Raw genomic sequence first — 24,275 nt, 5'->3', positions numbered from 1 at the left:
AGGAATTTCACTGCCCAGGTTCTCAGTATTACAAGCTCACAGCCCACCCCCAAGTGATGATCTGTGGTCAGTGAGCAGGAGCTACTTGCTTGGTTCTGGTACAGCCTGTCGGATGTGGATTCAGAGCTCCTGGCAGCTCCCTGTGTCCTGCATTTGGGATTTACCACTGCTATCCATCACCACCAAAGATAACAGATATAGTGAATTCTGAAGACACTTAAAGAGCCCCATCTAAGGATGTGGTTTTCTTTAGAACCCAGAAGTGGGTGCATTACCGTTGTCTAGTGATGTAAAGTTCCTCAAGTAAATGTTGCTCCTCATAGCTCATCCAACGGTCTTCAAGTTCCTCCTCCTCCTCTTTCTGCAGCAACTGTTCATACAGCCTGACTGGGTTCCAGCCAGTCATAATGTCATAGGTGATGACACAGCCCAGGGAATGGGACACAATTGAGACTTTCCCTCCTTTCTCCTCAAACTCTGGATTCCGGGAGCAGAAGAGCGTGTAGAGCCGGTTCAGCTCCTGCTGCAGCCCCTTCACCAGCTGTTGCAAGAAGGAAAAGGAAAGAAAATTTAGTATCAACATCTTCTCATTCCTGTTCATGTTCAGGTGTTTGTGTACTACACTCTTTTCTCAAGAATCACAGAGTGTCAGGCTGGAAGGGACCCCAAGGCCCATCTGCTCCAACCCTTCTCATCTTCTTGTTTCTCTGAGATGTCTCAGCACCCCCTGGAGCTGAGACTTCCAACTTTCCAGAGTGGGGGAATCCACCCCTTCCCCTGGGAGACCATTCCAAGGTCTGACTGTCCTCATGGGGAAACACTTTCCACTTGTGTTCAATCAGAATCTCCCCAGGAGATGCATCTAGGATGAGCATCTGCCCACTTAAGCTGGGGTGATGAGCAAAATCTTATGGCCAGCAGCAAAGGTTTGGTTACCTGGCACTGACTCCAGTGGTTCATCTGTCTCCTCTGAACTCAGCAGCAGCTTCTAAAAGGGACATGTGGTGACCCTAGAAGTGCTACACTACACAGCCCAAGGCATTAAATTGAAATCACCCCTTAAACAGATGAGAGCTGTGCTTGAAATCCTCAGCAGCAGCCTCTGAGGTGAGCAGTAGCAAGGGGCTTGGTTACCAGCAGTGAGTGGTCCATTAGCTCAACAGTGACTAATATTAAATTTTATTTTCCTTATTGGTTGTTTCTCCACCTTTTTACAGCACTGAAATTTCTCCTGTGTCACCTCCTTTTTAAACCTAGGGAGGCTGGAAGAAGCCTGAGCCACACATAGAATTACAGAATCATTTGGGTTGGAAAACACCTTTCAGATCCTCAAGTCCAACCATAACCCAGCAGTGCCAAGGCCACCACTGCCCCATGTCCCTCATCCCCACATCTCCAGGGCTCTGAAACCCCTTCAGAGATGATGGGGACTCCAGCCCTGCCCTGGGCAGCCTGTTTCAGTGCCACATGATCTGGATTCAATTCACATCTTTGCCATGAGCTGGGCACACAACCCTAGAGAGGTCACACTCCCTCTTCTCCATTTATCAAAGTTAAGCAGTGGCACTCCTACCTCATTGCAAGATAAATCCACTCAAGATATTTCAGGGACAGCCTAAATGGGTTCTCTGGGAATATATCCTCAAATTGCTTTTGGATCTCTGTAAGGCACATCTGAACTCAGCAAATCTTTCATGATTCTGCCCCACTACTTGCCTACAAGGAGATGCAGCTTTCTGTCCTTCCTTTCCTTCCATCCTGCACCTCTTTTTCTGAAAAAATCAGAATGAAATGATGCCACTAGAGGATAAAAAGCCTCATTTCAGGCAAAAAGGAAGATAAAGGAGAAGAAAACAGAGAAATGAGACAGGCAGAGCCTGGATTTAGACATTTGATATAATCAATGCTAAGGAAAAGCATTTTTGGGCTACAGGTTTCTTGGAGGGTTTTTCTGGGGGGAAAAAAGGAATGCAACACATTCTCAGAGACTGTTGGCTAATCCTACACTATATTTGAAATCAATATATATTGGTTCCATGTTAAATGAAGCCCTGAGAGGCTTACCTGCTTGAAATCCCACTCTAGGGCACAGGTGCTTAAAAATGTTCATATCCACAGAAAATGTTTTGTACTTTGAAAGCCAGGAGATTGAGGAACCAGACAAAATAAAAAGAGGCACCTTTGCTTGTGAAACTCAGTGTAATAACTGAGCAGTGCTTCCAGGCTCTGGCACAGAGGAGGACAAACAAGAATTTGCAAATCATTCCCTTGTTAGCAAGAGGAAATTAAAGCTCTAGAACATGTAATTTGAACATGATTTTTCAAGAGTCGGAATGATTACTGAATATAAATATGAATGGCACTAGGACTGTCAGTGTTTCATACACATTTTACTGAGAGAGAACCCACAAAACAAACCTGATGCCTAAAGCCCTGTGAAATGATGAGCAACAGCTCAGAGGAGGAGGCATCATCATTCCCATTTTCAAGTCTCTTGGATTGCTTCTTGCATTTGGCTCTATCCAAACTTTGGGCACTACTTGCAGACACAAACAGACAGAGGGTTTTAGTAAGAGTTGGAGCTGAAAGCAAAAATCAAGACTAGCTTTGATGCTGGAATTTTCTCCATTTCAAAAAGTTTTGATTTAAAAAAAAAAAAAAACAAACCCAGAAGGAAATAGGGGAGATCTGCTGAAATCGAAGGGTTGTGCGGGATTCCTGCCAGGAGCTGCACTTTGGCCACAACAACCCCATGTAGTGCTACAGGCTGGGACAGAGTGGCTGGAGAGCAGCCAAACAGAGAGGGACCTTGGAGTCTGGATTGCCAGGAAGCTGAATAGGAGGCAGCAGTGTGCCCAGGTGGCCAAGAAGGCCAATGGCATCCTGGCCTGGATCAGGAACAGCGTGGCCAGCAGGTCCAGGGAAGGGATTCTGCCCCTGTGCTCAGCCCTGGGGAGGCCACAGCTTGAGTCCTGTGTCCAGTTCTGGGCCCCTCAGCTCAGGAAGGAGATTGAGGTGCTGGAGCAGGTCCAGAGAAGAGCAAGGAGGCTGTGAAGGGATCCAGCACAAGTCCTGTGAGGAAGGGCTGAGGGAGCTGGGGGTGTTGAGGCTGGAGAAGAGGAGGCTCAGGGGAGACCTCATCACTCTCTCCAACTCCCTGAAAGGAGGTTGGAGCCAGGGGGGGGTTGGGCTCTTTTCCCAGGCAACTCTCAGCAAGACAAGAGGGCAGGGTCTCAAGTTGTGCCAGGGGAGGTTTAGGTTGGAGATGAGAAAGAATTTCTTTCTGGAGAGGGTGATCAGGCATTGGAATGGGCTGCCCAGGGAAGTAGTGGATTCTCCGTGTCTGGAGATCTTTCCAAAGAGCCTGGATGTGGCACTGAGTGCCATGGGCTGGGAACTGCAGTGGGAGTGGATCAAGGGTTGGACTTGATGATCTCTGAGGTCCCTTCAAACCCAGCCAGTTCTATGATTCTATGAAATGAGGGAATGCTGATTCCCAACAGTTTGCATGGCTGGCTGCCATGGTACCCTCCAAAAGGAGCCACCACACATTGTCCTGCCATGGGGGACATCAGCAGGGACCCTAACCCAGCCACACAATGGCTGAAGCACTGCCTTCAGCTTTCAGAGCTGGCAACATTAAAAAAAAAATGCCAAGAAAAGTAGTGCTGGACTCCTCACAGCTTCCAGGATCCCTGTCAGTCCAGCAGGGAGATGAGCAATGCCATCTTGTTTTTTTTTTTTTTTAAAAAAAATCCTAATTAAGCTCTCTTAATATATCTGTGTCCCCATTTTTTTCCTCTGGAGGGAAAAGTGAGACACACAACAACTCATCTGCTGCCCTTGGTTTCTTGTGACATAAAACCAATGCTCCTGATGTCCTGCCCAACTTGCTCAACAACCCTGTACCCTCCTGTACCCCATTTTCCTGCACACCCTGTCTCCCTGGAAAAGCAGGTATCTTCCAGAAAGGGTGGGATTATGCCAATCATCCCCACAGCCCATAGTTACCCACTGGATAAGTAATCTTCATCATGGTATTTCATTATAAAGCTCTTGTTCTCTTGCCATCTAGGAACATAAATCAGAATATTCTTGTAAATTCTTCACTGGACATGGAGTCCCACCTCATTTTTAGTTGTTCTGCTCCTTAAAAACATGCTCTTACTGAGAAGTTAGGCATAAAAACCCAATAAACCAGCAGCTAAGTGTGGATTTCCAAATAGCTGCACATTTGGAAATTTGCAGAGCAGAGCACTTAATTCAACTAAATCACCTGCTTGAGATTGTTCTAAACTCTGAATCTGGTTACTTGACTTAAATGTAGAGTAGATGGGGTCTGCTGTAATAAAACCTGCAGGTTTTCAGATACTATGAATGGTCTGGTTTGACAAAACCAGAAATCCTCCACCTGCACCAAGCACTTGCAGATGTCTGTATCTTGCCAACAATTCTGTATCAGTACTAAGACTAGAAACTGAATCTTTTGGCATAGAGGAAGAAACAAAAATATTAATTTTAGCCCCAGCTAACAAAACTATTTGGTTAAGCAGGAGATGAAGTTAAGATAATATTTAATCTTGACTTGCTTTCTTAGGTCTTAGAAAGCATACAATGTTCTCACTTGTAAAAGAAAAGCTTGGTTTGAAAAGGGCTGCAGTCCAGCAAATGTAACATGAAATGCTTTCAAATCTCTTTTGTAGTTACAGCATGATATTTATCATAGAATCATAGAATCATAGAATTGGCTGGGTTGGAAGGGACCTCAGAGATCATCAAGTCCAACCCTTGATCCACTCCCACTGCAGTTCCCAGTCCATGGCACTCAGTGCCACATCCAGGCTCTTTGGAAAGATCTCCAGACACGGAGAATCCACTACTTCCCTGGGCAGCCCATTCCAATGCCTGATCACCCTCTCCAGAAAGAAATTCTTTCTAATCTCCAACCTAAACCTCCCCTGGCACAACTTGAGACCCTGCCCTCTTGTCTTGCTGAGAGTTGCCTGGGAAAAGAGCCCAACCCCCCCTGGCTCCAACCTCCTTTCAGGGAGTTGGAGAGAGTGATGAGGTCTCCCCTGAGCCTCCTCTTCTCCAGCCTCAACACCCCCAGCTCCCTCAGCCCTTCCTCACAGGACTTGTGCTGGATGCCTTCACAGCCTCCTTGCTCTTCTCTGGACCTGCTCCAGCACCTCAATCTCCTTCCTGAGCTGAGGGGCCCAGAACTGGACACAGGACTCAAGCTGTGGCCTCACCAGGGCTGAGCACAGGGGCAGAATCCCTTCCCTGGACCTGCTGGCCACGCTGTTCCTGAGCCAGCCCAGGATGCCATTGGCCTTCTTGGCCACCTGGGCACACTGCTGGCTCATGTTCAGCTTCCTATCAATAACATCCTAACATCCTAATGTTATCCTAACATCCACAGGAAAATACCTTCTCTGAACACCAATGGGTTCTGTATTTTTTAAAATCAGTGACATTAAATGTGAAATACACAACTACCTATCAAATTGTCTCTCCTAGATGGCATCACTGTAACTAAAACCAACTTTTTAAGAGGTGATTTTTTTTTTTCTAATCCAAAGCTTGTCTTTCTTGCTCACCCAGAGCTTGCTGAGAGCTTCTCCTGTTCACACTGCACCTACATCCAAGGGCTTCCTGATTAACGGAGCTCTTTCCCCTCTCATTTCCCTGGTACTTCTGCCAACCCCAAGCCTCCATCTATGGGATCTACTCTATGCTTAGGAAACACCTGCTGTTTCTGCCTGAAAACAGGAAAGCAGGAATCATCCAGGGGGAAAAAAAAAACAAACCAAAAATCTAATAAGGGAATACAACACAACCAGACCCCTCTTTCCATCTCCCCTCTTGCCTCCTCCCTCTCAGTTCCCACAGTATTTTGGGGACCAGTGGGATTGCTCACAAAGAGCTGGTTCTCCAGCCTCCCCCCAGCAGTGATGCTCTTTGGCATCCCCCCAGCAGGGCTTTCCCTACAAAAAAGGAAAAGTTTCCTTGAATTTTTGCCCAACCTACATTAACCATCTTCTAAGGCTTCCCCCCAGTCTAAACAAGCTCAAATATCTCACAAAAGAATGAATGGGGCAGGAGCTGACCTAGTCAGGGTTTTTTTTTCCCTCTGTGCAGCTGCTCTGATTGCTGATTACTGTGTCCAGTTCTGGGCCCCTCAGTTCAGGAAGGAGATTGAGGTCCTGGAGCGGGTCCAAAGGAGGCAACCAGGCTGGTGAAGGGATCCAGCAGAATTCCTGTGAGGAAGGGCTGAGGGAGCTGGGGGTGTTGAGGCTGGAGAAGAGGAGGCTCAGGGGAGACCTCATCACTCTCTCCAACTCCCTGAAAGGAGGTTGGAGCCAGGGGGGGTTGGGCTCTTTTCCCAGGCAACTCTCAGCAAGACAAGAGGGCAGGGTCTCAAGTTGTGCCAGGGGAGGTTTAGGTTGGAGATGAGAAAGAATTTCTTTCTGGAGAGGGTGATCAGACATTGGAATGGGCTGCCCAGGGAAGTAGTGGATTCTCTGTGTCTGGAGATATTTCCAAAGAGCCTGGATGTGGCACTGAGTGCCATGGGCTGGGAACTCCAGTGGGAGTGGATCAAGGGTTGGACTTGAGGATCTCTGAGGTCCCTTCCAACCCAGCCAGTTCTATGATTCTATGATTCTAATCTGCTGCCTGCTCCATCACCCTCTGCTCTTCCAGGAGGGACAGTTTAGTGGAACACATTTATGTGCCTGTTACTGGACAGATCAAACCACCCCAAAAAAGGCAACACTTCTGATTTCTTAAAAAAATAATAATATCCACATCCAATCCCTTCCTCCCAGCTGACCTTTCTACCACAGCAGCATTTCAGCAGCTGCCTGAGGACACTGCATGACGTGAATGGAAGGTGCAGAAATTCCTCCACTGTTGCTATTTTCTTCCCCACAGAAGTCCTTTCTCCTTGTTCTGATTTTTAGGGGGAAAAAAAGTTTCCTAAGTACAGTGCAGTGCACATGTTTACTGTAGATTTAAAATGCTTGTAGCACTGCAAATACTCATCAGGTACCCAGAGAAAATGAAATACAAATAAACCAGGGCTTTGCAATGCTTCTGCAATGCCTTCAATGCAATCAAATTTCCATGATTAATTTTATGGCAAGTCACAATCAGGCACACAAAGCCTCCTGCAATTTTCAGGCTGGGGAAAGAGTCCTGATGTCCTAATACATTTTCAGACCTGGCAGAAGCACAGGCAATGGAGACACAGCCTTAGACACAGTCTGAAAGAGCAGCATCCAAGAAATGGATGAGTTTCCTACATGTTCTAGTCTGATCCCAAAGGATAAGGGAGAAACTTGATTTCCAACAGTTAAAAGAGTAAATAGAGAAAAAAACCCATCAAACAACTGAGCAGATGTGGTACAGGTGCTGCTCCCTTGGGAAGCTCTTCTGAAAACGTGTTTCATTTTTGCTTCATGAAAAGGAAATGGATTACCAGGTGCCTGAAGCTCCCCCTTTATCAGCTGAAGCTTTGCCAATAAACAGAAAGCCCATAGGATCAAGTTGCTCAGCAAGTCAGCAGCTTATACTCTGACAAACTGAGGTTAAATGCTCTACAGCCTTCACAAACCAAATTAAAGCAGAACAAGGAACAGTTCTGCACGTTCATGGGGAGCTGGTGTGACAGCAGGGAAATTTCAGGGGAAGAAGCCAAAAGCCAGACTGTCAACCAAAGAGCAGCACTGCTGGACCTGATCAGGCCAAAAAAATAATCCCCTCTCCTTTCCAGTTACATGCCTGCTCGGTGTATGGTTTCCAAGAAGTCAAAAAATAACATCCCAGTCCCCTCATTCAGGAATCCTGGCAGGAAGGGGTGGGAATCTGAGTCAGATCAGAGATATCACTGTCATCTCAGGCAGAAGAAGGAGCTGTGGCCAGGCTGGTAATAAAGGCAGAAGGATCAAGGACTTTCATCATCTCTTGGGGATTGGGTAAGCCTGAACTCTTGGATCAGGATGGGGAGCAAGTAACCATGTGAGCAGTGAGACACCCAGAGCTGCTGTCTTGGCTGAAGCCTTTGTGTGCAGAACATCAGAGCAGCCTGTGCTGAGCTGGAAAACACCCAGACCTCTAAATCTCAGGCACCAGCACTCGAAACAGCTGCTTATCCCTCCTCTGATGCAAAAGAAGCCTTGGGAGACAGCAGTGTAAATAAGCAGGTCTGTTTTCTTGCAAAGCAGAAGGAAGCTGGCTGTGTGCACAGTGGCCCAACACCTCCTGGACCCACACCAAGGAGGTCCAGGCAGAAGGAAGAACTTCAGTCCTTGCTCATTCTAGCAGGCAGATAGCTGGGGTCAAAGGAGCTTTTCATACCAGAAGTTCCAGGGTAGAAAATGATATTTTACCTTCAATATTGGAGAAATTGGATTTTTTGTTTTGTTTTGTTTTTCCAACAGCACAAGGAGTGTGACACCCCTGGGCTGGCACCCTGCATGGAGAAGTAATGCAGAGCTCATATTGCTCTTGCTCAAATCTTCAATGTTTGCTGCCAAAATGTGGATACAACACTCCAGTCCCAACCTCTTTGATCTGTCACAGGCAACCTTGCCCCTCTTGGACTGGTTTTCTTCTTCTGAGACCACTCTCAGCTCTGACTGTTCTCCTGCTGTAAGATTCAGAAAGTCTTTCTCTCTGCCATCTCCACAGGACCCTCACCCACTGGACAATCTTCTCCCATGAACAGCTTGAAGTCCAAAAGAAAAACCAACCCACCAGACAGCTACATATGAAAAGGGAGTGCAGGAAACCTGACCTTTGCTGTCCTCCAGCTTGAATAGCAGGACTGTTTTTGTAGTCTTCATGGGAAAGGAATTTTAAGGAGATGTAAGGAACAGTGAGTTTTGTGAGCAGCTCCCTCCAAATGTCAAGAGAACTTCAGGACAAAGTGCAAACTTGCTTGGAATTCAGCCAGCAGGCAGTAAAAAGGTGTGTGAGCCAACTGGAGGTAGAAGAAGGTGCTTAAAAGTCAACAGAAGATGCACAGCTGAAGGATGGGTTGTGTAAAGGACCACGAAAGCAAGGACAAGGAGTGTTTGCTTCCCATGAACATGCCAGCACCCAGCGCAGAGATGGGGAGACTGCTGACCCTCTGGAACACAACAGTTGTCACACTCCCTGATGGCATCACTGGTGGATGCCAGAAGAGTGTCACAACAACAGCTGAGAGGCCAGAAGGATACTTAGTTGTGTGAACAAATAGGAATGGCTGCATCTGTCCAGTTCTGTTTGTGTTCTGTTTGAGTGCCATGGGCTGGGAACTGCAGTGGGAGTGGATCAAGGGTTGGACTTGATGATCTCTGAGGTCCCTTCCAACCCAGCCAATTCTGTGATTCTGGTATCTCTTTGTGACTCTTCCTACTGAAAAGTTGAGTCCAACCCATTTCTAACCAAGTCACTGTGTTCAAGACTAAGTTTAAGTTCAGATCCAGCAACCTATCTCTTTCATGAAGTTGAGAATACATTCAAGGGCAATAAAATGAGTTAAGAAATCCATGAAAGTGTTGCCAAGCAGCTCCTTGGTTCAACAGAATAAGAAAAAAAGTGTTGAAATAACCTCAGTGAAAAATTTCCTGCTTCACATCCCTCTTGTTTTCATCCACACACAAACCAACTGCCTTTTATTGCTGAGGAAGTGGGTAAGAGAAGGGCATTTCCATTGCAAAACCTCATATCAAAAAAGAAATGAAAGCCCCAGTGTAATTTAATACATGCCCTGAATTTCAGTAGTATCATCATTAATTCTCCTTTTTAATATGTACAACAGCAAAGCACCAAGGCTGCTGTGAGGCAGACAGTGAAGTCTGCCCAAGGGAGCAGTGCCAGGTTGGTTGCATTATTCTGCATTTCTCCATGTCTTCTAAAACCTCTCACAACCTCCAGCACCACCAAGCCCACAGCCACCACATCCCAGCTCCTGGATTCTTCATTTCCTGACCTCATCTGGTGGGAAATGTTGAATACCCACTGTGTTTCCCTGCTCTTCAGAAGTCATCCATGAACATCCCCTACTCATCTTCTAAGGCTATTGCAATACCTGCACTCCATTTTTAGAGATCTTGGGGTAAATAATATTTATCCTTTACCAAAGGTATTTTCTGCCAAGATGTACATCAATAATTGACATAACCACAATTAGCTTCCAAGTAACTACAGTGAAAATTAGTAAAATAAACACTTAACAATATAATGAAGGTGACAACACTCCATTTACAAGCCATCAATTAAGTCTTTTTAATCTCCCTTACATCCATTTATTATTAAAGAAATATAAAGCTACAGTGACAGAGATGTGAAACCAAGTCACCCACTGCAGACACTAAAACCCACGATGATATTACCAAGGTCAGGATGAAAAAGTGAAAGGGCTCATTCATTCAGAAATAGGCAGGTGTGCATCAAAATACCCATTTATTGCTTTTCCTTATGATCTGTGTGGTGTTTAGAGAGGGATTCTGTCTGCTCAGTGTGGACCACTGCCCAGATGAGGCCCAGTATGATGCACATAGAGCCAGAGCTGAACCTGTTGGCAGCAGACATCCTCCTGAGCAAACTCTGAGACCAGACTGTCTGAGATGTTCCTGAATTATTAATACCTCTCTGGTATTGCATGACATGTCAGAAGTCAGAAGCACCTTTTGGATATTTTTCTGCTGGGCTGCAGAAGAAACAATAGTTGAAATCAGAGAGGGGGTCACCCACCATGCTCCTGGAACAAGCCAGCTGCCTCTGAAACACCTCTCTGCCATCCCACATGAAAGCTGATCTGACAAAGCTGCTGACCCCTGTAAGAAGATCGTGGCTACCTGCTTGCAAATCCACTGAGGAGTTGTTTAAAGAGTGGTTAAAAGCTGTAAAGAATTTAAACTACATTATTTAAGAAGTTACATTATTTTTTACAGATGTGGGGAAAATCCTTGGAAGTAGAAAGAAAACTCACATCAAAGGTTTCTGGGGTTTTTTTGCAAGGGCATGGAGTGAAACAACGAGGGGGAACAGTTTCAAACTGAAAGAGGGGAGATTGAGGTGAGATGTGAGGAAGAAATAGTTTGGTGTGAGGGTGCTGAGCCCCTGGTCCAGGTTTCCCAGAGAAGCTGTGGCTGCCCCATCCCTGGCAGTGTCTCAGCCCAGGTTGGATGGGGCTTGGAGCAACCTGGGCTCCAGGAGGTGCCCCTGGAGGTGTCCCTGACCATGGCAGGGTCTTGGGAATAAATGATTTTTAAGGTCCTTTCCAACCCAGACCATTCTGGGATTCTGCAGTCTGGGATTGGCTGCACTGGGATTCTGCTGCTTTTTGTTGTCAGATCAGTGCATGGTTCACAGAAAACAGCAAAACCCTTGATCAAGAGGTGATTTCAATGTCTCTGGTCCTTGAATACCTCTAGAAGACCTGACAGGAAGATAATCCCACTTATCAATTACTTCCCTTCACCTGCAGGGTTTTCATTTCCCAGTAGAAGGAGCTGAAATCCCTGAGCTTCCCCCTGGGCACAGCTCACAACCCATAAAGTGCCACCGAGGTTTATGAAAGGAAAAGCTGAGTTCTGTTGGTCACACATCATATTTGAAGTTTATAAAGGGTTAATAAAAAATTAACAGGCAGTTTTCATAGAATCATAGAATTGGCTGGGTTGGAAGGGACCTCAGAGATCATCAAGTCCAACTCTTGAAACCTCTTTCAAATGGTTACTCACTGAGGTGCCATCATTAGCTCATTAAGATCAACCTGTGACACAGAGCATTGAGACCCATTCCCTGCTTATGATGAGAAATAATTTGGTTTCACTTTCCTGATGAGAAAGAGATTTTAGCAATGCACATATTGGAAATGGCTTTGCTCTTTAAGGGAAAAAAATCTTTTCCCACCTCAAACCAGTCTGGGATTCTGGGATTGTTGAGTGTTGTGAAGAGCAGCTTTACTCTTCTCTAGGCTGAATTTCCTCCACTGTTCCATGTGTTTCAGAGTTTATTGAACTCCTTTTGAGATACTTTCAGAACTTGTGGATGGAAAACACTGAAGATGCCCACAGCACAAAAAGAAATATCTCAGCATGATGAAATGGGGAGCAGGTACAGTGATTCAGAGCAATGTGTGCTGATGTGAATACCTGGAAGACAAGGCTCATGTCTGAGCTGGAATGAACACTCAAAACAAAGTGCCATGAAAGAACTCTAAAGTGAACATGGGAAAAATCCAATAGTTTCCAGAAGAATCCTCAACTTGATTTTATGGTGTTTGAACTCTACCAAGTTAGGTCACAAGAAAATGAAATGGGGTAAGGAAGAGTAGAGGGAAAAAAAACCAAGCCAAACTCCAAAGGAAAGCAAATCTCATTTCTGTAGGTAAAGGCCAAATAAAGGGTGAAAAATTATATAAAACCTACTTAATGACCATGAGCTTTACACAACTCCTATCCAAGTGAGCTGAGTCAAACAAGAAGTCAGAACCCTGACAACTCACTGGCAGAATGGGAACTCTGCAGCTGAATGAGCAAGAACAAAACCTGCAGCACAAACATCTTGAATCCAACCCAAATCTCAATCTCAGAAACCTGTTCTTCAAGGTTTTAATGTCTCATTTGTGCTAGCACTTTCTTTTTAGGACAAATATTCACAATTTGAACTGTACACCTTTGCTTTGAGAAAGTTCAGAGAGTTATCAGTGCCATCTGATTACAGCAAGGTATGATGAGCTTGTGCATTGGAGCAAACATTTCAAGCAAAGTCACTTGATTCAGTTGAAAAAACCAACAATTTAACTGTTTTGTAATCAGATTTAAGCTCAGCCACAGCACACATTTTATTTGTCACACATACCTGCAAAACTACAGCCCTACTGAGCAATAAATTCAGTTTTTCATGCCCTGTTGGCCAACATACCTGAACCTCACTCACAGCCATAAGATGCTCACAGACATACCAAACCTCTAATGCAGTTTTAAAACAAAAATATCTATTTTTAATGCTGCCAGTGAGGTTTTCATTGCTTGCCACAGAAGTTCATTCTGGCCTCAGCTCCACAACAAACAGAAAAAGGTGACAGAGAGTGGAGAACCCAGGAGTCCTGAGCAATGAACTCTGCATATTGAGCACCCAGTTACAGCTTTCTGTGCATCCACTGCTAGTGTTGGAAGCTTCAAAGGCTCATAGTAATCTCACCACCATTGATGTTACCAGAAAAAGGAGTATTATTAGGTAGTCTAGGGTTTAAAATTATACTGACAGTCTGAAGGATTTATACATATTTTAATGAAACGTTGCACCAAAGCCCCTGCTCAACTTTGAATGTCTCTCCTCTCTCCACCATGCACAGAGCACCAAGGCTGAAAAATATCACCCTTACTCAATACATAATGTAATCAATACAGAAGGATTTCCTGTAATTCCTACAGAAGTAATCCTCCTGGAAGGAGGTGGTAACAAGGTGGGTCTCAGTCTCTTCTACCAAGAAGCAAGTGATAGGACAAGAGGAAATGGCCTCAAGTTGTGGCAGGGAAGGTTTAGATTATATATTAGGGATAAATTTCTTCCTGGAAAGGGTTGTGATGCCCTGGCTTAGGGTGTCCAGGGCAGGGCTGGAGTCCCCATCATCCCTGGAGGGGTTTCAGAGCCCTGGAGATGTGGGGATGAGGGACATGGGGCAGTGGTGGCCTTGGCACTGCTGGGGAAGGGTTGGACTCAATCACCTTCAAGTTCTTTTCCAATCAAAATGATTCTGTGATTCTATAACCCTTAAACCTCCACAGGGGTTTCCTGGAAGTCTGAGGAAGTGTGCTCTTGGGGTGATGTGCTGTACATGTTTTACAGGCTCATTTATCATTTATTCAAGGCTTCCACCCTCTGATTAATGGGGTCCCCTTTGCAGTTACACAAACTAAAGCTTCCATGTGCCCACACAGATGTGGCAAGGTAAAAAGGGAACTTCTACTCTATGAACAGTCTCCTAACAAACAGGTAACTGAGTGCTGTCTTGCTTTTCCTGCAAGGCAAGTGTGCCCAAAGGGACTAAAACTGCCTTGAGCATGTTTACACATGCTGCCATCCCACCCAACACCAATGATAACAACAAACATCCCAAGATTTTGCAAGAAATGAAGAATTTCAGCTCTGTGGACTCTCATTTCTCTGAATATGCAGAGGCATGAAAACACTGTAAAAAACCTTCCCATTTCTAAGATGCTGATACAGACTCATTTTAGACAGGCATTGCTGCTGTAAATAAATAAGGCTGATGGTACTTTTTGCTATTTCTCTACCCTTTTTACTCTTAAAACTCTGTATTTTGATTACTATGCATGACCATTACACACTTGCAACTCACTGGTAGACTTCTTCACACAGTATCTCTCAGAAGACAACTTTGCTCCTACTCCTAAGTCCATTTTTTTTTCAGCCTCTCTACCCTGCTCTACTAAAAACCACATCAAACCACACTTACTTCATCTCTGTACAGGGGGCTTGTGTAATACATGATATCCATGGCACTGCTGTTCAGCATGTCCCTTAAACCTCGAACTTTATCTGGAGTAATGGTGTCCACAGTGTCTGCAAAACAAAAACCAACCAAAAAAAAAAAACCCAGAGACTTGAGTTACATGCAGCAGAACAGCTAAATCCAAACAAGGCACACACAGCCTGCAAGTTCTGGGGACAAATTTGCAGACTATTGGAAGAGGAGAGAACTAATAAATGAAGTCACCTACCTCCATCAAGGGTAAGTTTTGATCTCCATTCAACAGGGAGAAACTCAACATGTGTTGCAAGATTGGAAAAATATTTTTCTTCTACTTTTCTTGCAGTGTCTCGCATCCTATTAAAATAAAAATAAAAAAAGAGAGAGAGAACAGGTTTCCTTAAAGACTGTGATTAGTGCTCTTATGGAGTATAGAATGTACCCTCAGCAAGTTTGCTGATGACACTAAGCTGGGAGGAGTGGCTGACACACCAGAAGGCTGTGCTGCCATTCAGAGAGACTTAGACAGGCTGGAGAGTTGGGCAGAGAGAAACATGATGAAATTCAACAAGGGGAAGTGTAGAGTTTTGCATTTGGGGAAGAACAACACGATGGCCCAGTATAGGTTGGGGGCTGACCTGCTGGAGAGCAGTGTAGGTGAAAGAGACCTGGGGGTCCTGGTAGACAAGAGGATGACCATGAGCCAGCAATGTGCCCTTGTGGCCAAGAAGGCCAATGGCATCCTGGGGGGCATTAGAAAGGGTGTGGTTAGTAGGTCAAGAGAGGTTCTCCTCCCCCTCTATTCTGCATTGGTGAGGCCGCACCTGGAGTATTGTGTCCAGTTCTGGGCCCCTCAGTTCAAGAAGGACAGGGAAGTGCTTGAAAGAGTCCAGCGCAGAGCTACTAAGATGATTAAGGGAGTGGAACATCTCCCTTATGAGGAAAGGCTGAGGGAGCTGGGTCTCTTTAGTTTGGAGAAAAGGAGACTGAGGGGTGACCTCATCAATGTTTTCAAATATGTAAGGGGTGAGTGTCATGGAGATGGAGTTAGGCTCTTCTCAGTGGTGACCAGTGATAGGACAAGGGGTAATGGGTGTAAATTGGAGCACAGGAGGTTCAAGTTGAATATTCGAAAAAATGTTTTTCCTGTAAGGGTGACAGAGCCCTGGAACAGGCTGCCCAGGGGGGTCGTGGAGTCTCCTTCACTGGAGACATTCAAAACCCGCCTGGACACGTTCCTATGCGAAGTGCTCTAGGTGGCCCTGCTCTGGCAGGGGGGGTTGGACTAGATGATCTTTTGAGGTCCCTTCCAACCCCAAGGATTCTATGATTCTGTGAACACATTTCTCACATTTCTACTGTTCAGGCATAGCAATATGTGCTTACTAACAGAGGTAATGACCCCACCTCATGCTTTTGTTATAAAGTGCTGAAATTCTTATTAAATGAAAAATTTGGTGCACTACATGCTCAACAGAAAGAGTTTAAAAAGCTGTAAATGTGTTTTAGTATGGGCTTAATGTAAATCACCTAAATTCAGCTGAAAGATACCTCCAAATCTGGTGAGTTTGGGGTAGAATGTGACTGAAGATTAAGAATTTTACCACTGCCTTGAAATCTTGAATCTTCTGAAATCAACTTTTGTTATAAAGTGCTGAAATTCTTATTAAATGAAAAATTTGGTGCACTACATGCCCAAAAGAAAGAGTTTTAAAAGCTGTAAATGTGTTATAGTATGGGCTTAATGTAAATCACCTAAATTCAGCTGAAAGATACCTCTAAATCTGGTGAGTTTGGGGTAGAATGTGACTGAAGATTAAGAATTTTACCACTGCCTTGAAATCTTGAATCCTCTGAAATCAACTATTCAGGCCAGTATGTAAGGAAGACAATTTAGTGCTTTTAAACAACAAAGACAATTATTAAAAATATTACTTGAAAAGTCAGAGCTTTGCTTTAATCTTGCATCTCAAATGGGAAGGTTTGAGAGGTCTCCGAGTGAGAAGTAGAATTACTCATTGGTGTTGCAACTTGTAGTAGCAGGTGGGCAGGTTGATTGTCCTTTTAAAACACTTTTAAATCCTTTTTAAAGCAGATCTGACCACAAACATGAAGGCACCTCCCTCAAGGGATGCAGGAAACATCAAAGACCTAAAAATCAAAGTATATCTGATCCTCTCTGTTGTCTGGGGGAGAAGGGGAGTAGTGGCATGTTAGATTCTTTCAAAAATGCTCCTTTACTGGCATTGGGTGAAAGACTGATCAGCAAAAGGTGAAAACCAGCACAAAATTACTCAAGAACTCAAGACAGTGAAATATCCACGTGTTCTATCAAACACATTCAGCAACCAAACTGGGACAGTTATATTTTCCTTGACACTAATCTCAGATCTCAATGGTAATGGAATTTTGGAGGACTAAATCTGACTGGAGGGGAGCAGTGCTGAGTTTCTAGCTGCTGGTTCCCAGTTCCAAGCATCAGAGGGGTTTTAATTTTGAAGGCAAAGCCCCAGAGTTTCAAGCTGTTCTTTTTTTCCCTCCATGTTTAAAGCAACCCCCTTTTAATGCTTTCTGCTATGACATGATGACATTCATCTCCCAGCTGTACTTCTGCCACTCCAAATAAATTTAACCCCCTGAGGCACTTGAATATATAAATGATTTCTGGAATATATAAATATATATATATAAGAAAGGGATGGAAAATGGGGAAAAGGGGAGCATCCTTTACCCCCTTTCCTCCAAAGAACTTACTGATGGCCTGACCAAATAGCCAAGAAATGCAGCTAATCAGCATCTCTATTTTTGAAGCCTGGTTTGCTTCCACTTCTCATCTCCTGGTTTCTAATCTAATAAAATGGCAAAAATTTAAGTTAAGCTGAATGTCCTTCTCATGATGAGAAAAAAAAAAAATCAGCAAGTGGATTTGCTTAAATCAGGGTTAATTTAAGGTCTGAACTGCCCCAGCCTTGCAAAGCACAGAACAACCCAGCCCACACAACATGCTTCTAATGACACAATTATTTGAGAACCCAACTTCAGCCACACAGAATTTCAAGATTATCAAGCAGATAAATACCTTAACATTCCTGGAGCCCCTGAGTAACCAAAACAAGACAGAAACATACTTGTCTATGCAAAATCAGATGATTATTAGCACAAGGAAATGGAGGGACCTAAAAACTAAATTAATTCTGCAGCTTGGACAGGAGCACCCGGTGCTGGGTTAGGAACTGGCTGGAGGGCCGGGCCCAGAGAGTGGTGCTGAACGGGGCTGCATCAAAATGGCGGCTGTGGTGTCCCCCAGGGATCAGTGTTGGGCCCAGTGCTGTTCAATATCTTCATTGATGATTTAGATGAGGGGATTGAGTCCATCATCAGCAAATTCGCAGATGACACCAAGCTGGGGGGGAGTGCGGATCAGCTGGAAGGCAGGAGGGCTCTGCAGAGGGACCTGGACAGACTGGAGAGTTGGGCTGATTCCAATGGGATGAGGTTCAACATTCCAAGTGCCGGGTCCTGCACTTTGGCCACAACAACCCCATGGGGAGCTCCAGGCTGGGCACAGAGTGGCAGAAAGGGACCTGGGAGTCTGGATTGCCAGGAAGCTGAACATGAGCCAGCAGTGTGCCCAGGTGGCCAAGAAGGCCAATGGCATCCTGGGCTGGCTCAGGAACAGTGTGGCCAGCAGGTCCAGGGAAGGGATTCTGCCCCTGTGCTCAGCCCTGGGGAGGCCACAGCTTGAGTCCTGTGTCCAGTTCTGGGCCCCTCAGCTCAGGAAGGAGATTGAGGTGCTGGAGCAGGTCCAGAGAAGAGCAAGGAGGCTGTGAAGGGATCCAGCAGAATTCCTGTGAGGAAGGGCTGAGGGAGCTGGGGGTGTTGAGGCTGGAGAAGAGGAGGCTCAGGGGAGACCTCATCACTCTCTACAACTCCCTGAAAGGAGGTTGGAGCCAGGGGGGGGTTGGGCTCTTTTCCCAGGCAACTCTCAGCAAGACAAGAGGGCAGGGTCTCAAGTTGTGCCAGGGGAGGTTTAGGTTGGAGATGAGAAAGAATTTCTTTCTGGAGAGGGTGATCAGGCATTGGAATGGGCTGCCCAGGGAAGTAGTGGATTCTCTGTGTCTGGAGATCTTTCCAAAGAGCCTGGATGTGGCACTGAGTGCCATGGGCTGGGAACTGCAGTGGGAGTGGATCAAGGGTTGGACTTGATGATCTCTGAGGTCCCTTCCAACCCAGCCAATTCTATGATTCTATGAATATCATTTGGAAATACTAACAGTTCTTTGGTTATTGTCAAACCAGTTTAACTTTCCCTGCATGAAGAAGGACTGTGGCCAGCTAAAATGAACTTTAAAATTTAGCAGGAAACCAGCCAAGCAGCAAACAAAAACTTCCAGGCTTCAAAGGAGTAAAAGCATTGAACTGTTGTTATGAATAAAGTACAGAATTCTACACAATTCTTTTAAGAGTAGGAACCAGCAAGCAACTTGATTCTAATAGTGCAGAAAAATCCATCCAAACTACTTACACCTCAGTAGCAGCTCTAAAAATGATGAGGAAAAAACTATTGGAGCTACTGACATCCCTGTCTCCAAATGTGACAGCCACAGGGTTTGTTCCTGCTGAAAAGGGTCCAGGTCTCACTTGGAGTTACTCACAAACTGAAACAGAGACCTTTTAACTAAAAATCTCCTTTCTAAAACTAGATGTCTGAGTTCAGAAAAAGCTGCTGCCAAGTGATTCTGCCAAAGCTTGTGGGAAAGCTTCAAGTCTCCCTCTAAAAAGCTGTGCCAGCTTTGTGTCCTTAACCAAAGTTTTCTGAAATGCAAAACCTAATTTTACTTGGATCTGGAGGGTTCCCCCACACGTCAGCTGAGATTGGCCGTGGGCCAGCAGGACAGTCCCAAACTGCTGCTAGGATGGATCACAGACAAACATTCAAAAGCATTTGGGTGCATGAAAAAACCCACAAAATTCTGTGCATCTTCCTTGTGCCATGCAAAATACATTCTGGGAGGAGTGCACAAAAGCTCTGTTGAAACAAGTTTTTGTTATCTGCTGCTTCACTGGTGTCAAATCATGTGTGCACCAATTGCATTTCTCACTTTTTCAAGTGTGCTCCTACCTGTGATACTACAAATTACTTTTTTTTTCCCCAGTTTGCAAACTATGCAGTTATAAAAACATTTTTTTCCCCTTTCCATTGTATTTTGAGGTAATCCAGTTCACTGTTACTCTCCAAATACCATCAGAGGTGCAATTATTCTCTTTCTTATTACTTTACAGCAGCAACATCGACCCAGTCTCCTGGTGACAAGAACCAGGGAGGCATGAAGACACAGCAGCAGAACCACTCCCAGTGACACTCAGCTCCTTTGCAGTGAGTGGCACTGATTTTAAGCAGCAATTTTATAATATAAATAGTCATAAAACCTGTGCTGTAACTGCCAAGCAACCTGGTTGTGCACACAAGCAAACCCCCAGAATATAAACCTGCTATACCTAGACCTAGCTATCTGTTCTGCTAGAAAGTCTTTTTTTTTTTCCCCTTCCTGGCTTTTTTACAATAAATATTTTGAGTTATTTTATTAGATGGCAAGGGCATCTACTCTCTTCCTGAAGTAACACCAACTGAAGTAATAAATCCCCATTTGAACAGGCAGAGACTTCTTTCCAGTACAAATGGATGTTGAAATACTGACCCCAGAGCAGCACTGATTTAAACCTATACATCAAAACAGATGTAACAACTCAAATTTAGTATTTTTCTAAGGGAAAAAACCCCCAAACACACAGGTGTAGGTGCAATGCACACCTTAGAAAGCATTTTGATGCACTGCTGCTTTCCATGTAAAAAGTAATGGGTGTTGTTCAATATCTTCATCAACGACTTGGATGAGGGTATAGAATGTACCCTCAGCAAGTTTGCTGATGACACTAAGCTGGGAGGAGTGGCTGACACACCAGAAGGCTGTGCTGCCATTCAGAGAGACTTAGACAGGCTGGAGAGTTGGGCAGAGAGAAACATGATGAAATTCAACAAGGGGAAGTGTAGAGTTTTGCATTTGGGGAAGAACAACACGATGTCCCAGTATAGGTTGGGGGCTGACCTGCTGGAGAGCAGTGTAGGTGAAAGAGACCTGGGGGTCCTGGTAGACAAGAGGATGACCATGAGCCAGCAATGTGCCCTTGTGGCCAAGAAGGCCAATGGCATCCTGGGGTGCATTAGAAAGGGTGTGGTTAGTAGGTCAAGAGAGGTTCTCCTCCCCCTCTATTCTGCATTGGTGAGGCCACACCTGGAGTATTGTGTCCAGTTCTGGGCCCCTCAGTTCAAGAAGGACAGGGAAGTGCTTGAAAGAGTCCAGCGCAGAGCTACTAAGATGATTAAGGGAGTGGAACATCTCCCTTATGAGGAAAGGCTGAGGGAGCTGGGTCTCTTTAGTTTGGAGAAAAGGAGACTGAGGGGTGACCTCATCAATGTTTTCAAATACGTAAGGGGTGAGTGTCAGGGAGATGGAGTTAGGCTCTTCTCAGTGGTGACCAGTGATAGGACAAGGGGTAATGGGTGTAAATTGGAGCACAGGAGGTTCAAGTTGAATATTCGAGGGAATTTTTTTCCTGTAAGGGTGACAGAGCCCTGGAACAGGCTGCCCAGGGGGGTCGTGGAGTCTCCTTCACTGGAGACATTCAAAACCCGCCTGGACACGTTCCTATGCGAAGTGCTCTAGGTGGCCCTGCTCTGGCAGGGGGGGTTGGACTAGATGATCTTTCGAGGTCCCTTCCAACCCCAAGGATTCTATGATTCTATGATTCTATGAAAATAGACACTTTGAAACTCACTATAGGCAATAGGTGCTTGGCTGCTTTTCTCTGATTAAAATAATAAGTAATAAAATGGTATTTTCACAGGCATCCATACTTGATTAAACAAAAATATTCCAGAGATATATTAGCATATGTATGATTACTGCTGTGTTACATTACTGATTTTACTTTCATGGAGCATTCACAAATACCACATTAAAACCTGAAGAGCTGCAAAGAAATCAGCTTCAACTACTACTCTAATTTTATAAAATGACCTTAATAACTGGTAACAGAGCAAAAATGCCTGGAAGCTTGAAGACATTACTTATTTTACACCCAAGTCATCTTTGCAGACTCTCTTCAATCTTGGTCCACAGCCAAGAAAGAGGGAATGGTCTTTAATTTGAAATGCATTACAGCAGCCAATTTTATTCTGAACTCTAACAGGGCAATGGGATGTCCCCACAAGAAAACCTAAACCCCTGCTGCAAAACTGTGTGGCTCCATTCCTGTTTATTTTGCCTTGCAACAGGTAAATGATGCTCTAAACCATTCCCAAGCTGCTTTCAGCACTCTGGAGCTCCCTCAGATGGAAGAGAGCACTCATTGCCTTTTTGAGGCAATAATACCAGGAGTTAGAGAGGAAATGCAGGGCTGGCTTCAGTTTGGGAAGACAAAGTGAGAGTAGAGAGCATGAGGAATAAAATCTGCTCAAGCCAGGGGAAATGAAAAGGAAACTGCTTGCAAAAGTGTGGCTGCACCACAGAGATACAAACAAATCTTACTCCAGGCAGATTTCAAAGAGCACCTGCAAGACACCAGTCATAGAATCACAGAACTGGCTGGGTTGGAAGGGACCTCAGAGATCATCAAGTCCAACCCTTGATCCACTCCCACTGCAGTTCCCAGCCCATGGCACTCAGTGCCACATCCAGGCTCTTTGGAAAGATCTCCAGACACGGAGAATCCACTACTTCCCTGGGCAGCCCATTCCAATGCCTGATCACCCTCTCCAGAAAGAAATTCTTTCTCATCTCCAACCTAAACCTCCCCTGGCACAACTTGAGACCCTGCCCTCTTGTCTTGCTGAGAGTTGCCTGGGAAAAGAGCCCAACCCCCCCCTGGCTCCAACCTCCTTTCAGGGAGTTGCAGAGAGTGATGAGGTCTCCCCTGAGCCTCCTCTTCTCCAGCCTCAACACCCCAGCTCCCTCAGCCTTTCCTCACAGGACTTATGCTGGATCCCTTCACAGCCTCCTTGCTCTTCTCTGGACCTGCTCCAGCACCTCAATCTCCTTCCTGAGCTGAGGGGCCCAGAACTGGACACAGGACTCAAGCTGTGGCCTCCCCAGGGCTGAGCACAGAGGCAACCTCCTGCCACTTCTCTCCAGGGATCCATCTGCTCTCAGACCAGAACCCATTAAGGTTGCAGCTCTAGGACACAGGCAGACTCACTTCTGAAGAAAGATTGAAATTCTAGGATGTAACCCAAGTAAAGCCCGGTGGTGACTCAGGCTTCATCCTTTGCAAGAATAATGGTGCCCTGCATGAGCAAAGGGACTGAAGCTGCTTGGTTGGTTGATTACAGGATCCCTGAGACCAGCTTGCAGAGATCCAGGTGCTCCAAACCCATCCAGGTGCCTCCAAACCCAGGACTGCTTTCCAGCCAGATTGTCCTTAGGGGAGGTGCTGGCTCTGGCATAGAGCAGATGAGGGATTGGCATCTTCCTGTTGTCACCCCCTGCCTGTTTGTTGCTCATTCCCATTTTCCAGATGGGATTCCAGTTTTTTGGACCATCTGCAGGGATCTGAGACTGTGGTGCTGGGAAAGGTGGGCAGAAGTAAGGGGGAGGATGAGAACAGGAGCAAGAACAAGTCTAGAGATGCCAGCAAGTCCTAGACAAGCTGTTAAAGCTTCCATCCAATATGCTGTCATGTGTTAGATAATTAATAAATATACCCAAAATGGGCTCTTATCAAAGTATTTCATGCCCTAAGTATCCCCTTTTACATCTTGGGCTGAACTTCTCATTCAGCTTGCAAGACAAGCTCAATTTGAACCCTGTAAGACAATTTTTATCACTTGGATATTTAATTTCAGAATTATTACCAGCACTGAAGAATGGAAAACAAGCACATGATATGTACTTAATGCAATGCAAGCTTTAAAATGGAAAATAACCCAAACTACCAAATATCTGAAAAAGCTAAAAATGACAGGAAATTTTACAGGAAATCTTGGTTTAGGATTCCAGCAGCACATATTTCACCTACTGAGAGGTCTCTGAGAGGCTCTTCACTCTGTAAGGGTTTGCTTGCACTGGAAATGTACCCAAATAACTGTCCTGAAGTAATTATGCTAATGATAATCCACAATTAAAATACTTTCTAATGGGACCTGCAATAAAAATGTAATTGGTGATTATGGAATACCCAGATGATGTTGCTTCTGGAGACAGCAATTTTTGTGCCACGAGCAGCAGGACAAGCAAATAGAATTTTGTGATTCAACACAGGAGATTCAGGCAAACAGATCCCAGCTTCAGGGTAGGAGCAGCCAAGAAGTGTCACAGCATTACAGCAGTTTTTTAAACACTTCATTCTGTTTTCAAGCACAGGAGATGATGAACTTGAGGGGGTCAGCCTAAAAATCTGACCTTTTAAGTCAGGTAAGACACCTGGTTTTGGGTTTGGTTTTTTTTTAAAGGAGATTGAAAACATGCATAGAAAAAGAAGCTCAAGTGTTGAAGGCCAGGCTGGATGGGGCTTGGAGCAAGCTGGTCTAGTGGGAGGTGTCCCTGCCCATGCAGGGGGGTTGGAAGTGATTTGGAAGATCCCTTCTAAGCCAATCCTTTCTGTTATTCTCTGGTTAAGTCTATTTAATATGCATAAGGACCTCCCTCAACCTGGAAGTTCAACAGAATTGGAGATGAGGCTTCTGTGACAAAATATTCCCAATAACAACATGAAAGTGCAT

The 24,275-nt window shown here is 45.0% G+C and overlaps 1 protein-coding gene across 1 annotated transcript in view; it reads right to left on the bottom strand.

The window, feature by feature from the left end:
* Nucleotides 1-24,275, bottom strand: part of DDHD1 (DDHD domain containing 1) — a 72,112-nt gene that overhangs the window by 16,223 nt on the left and 31,614 nt on the right. Inside the window, 3 exon segments of the mRNA XM_030452456.1 lie at nt 276-541; nt 14,483-14,589; nt 14,748-14,854. Coding sequence (XP_030308316.1) covers nt 276-541; nt 14,483-14,589; nt 14,748-14,854 — 480 coding nt within the window.

This window comes from Calypte anna, chromosome 5A (genome assembly GCF_003957555.1).
Source record: "Calypte anna isolate BGI_N300 chromosome 5A, bCalAnn1_v1.p, whole genome shotgun sequence".
In the NCBI taxonomy this organism is placed as follows: domain Eukaryota; kingdom Metazoa; phylum Chordata; class Aves; order Apodiformes; family Trochilidae; genus Calypte; species Calypte anna.
The sequence above is the reverse complement of the archived record's forward strand: the minus strand, read 5'-3'. Positions and strand labels throughout refer to the sequence as shown.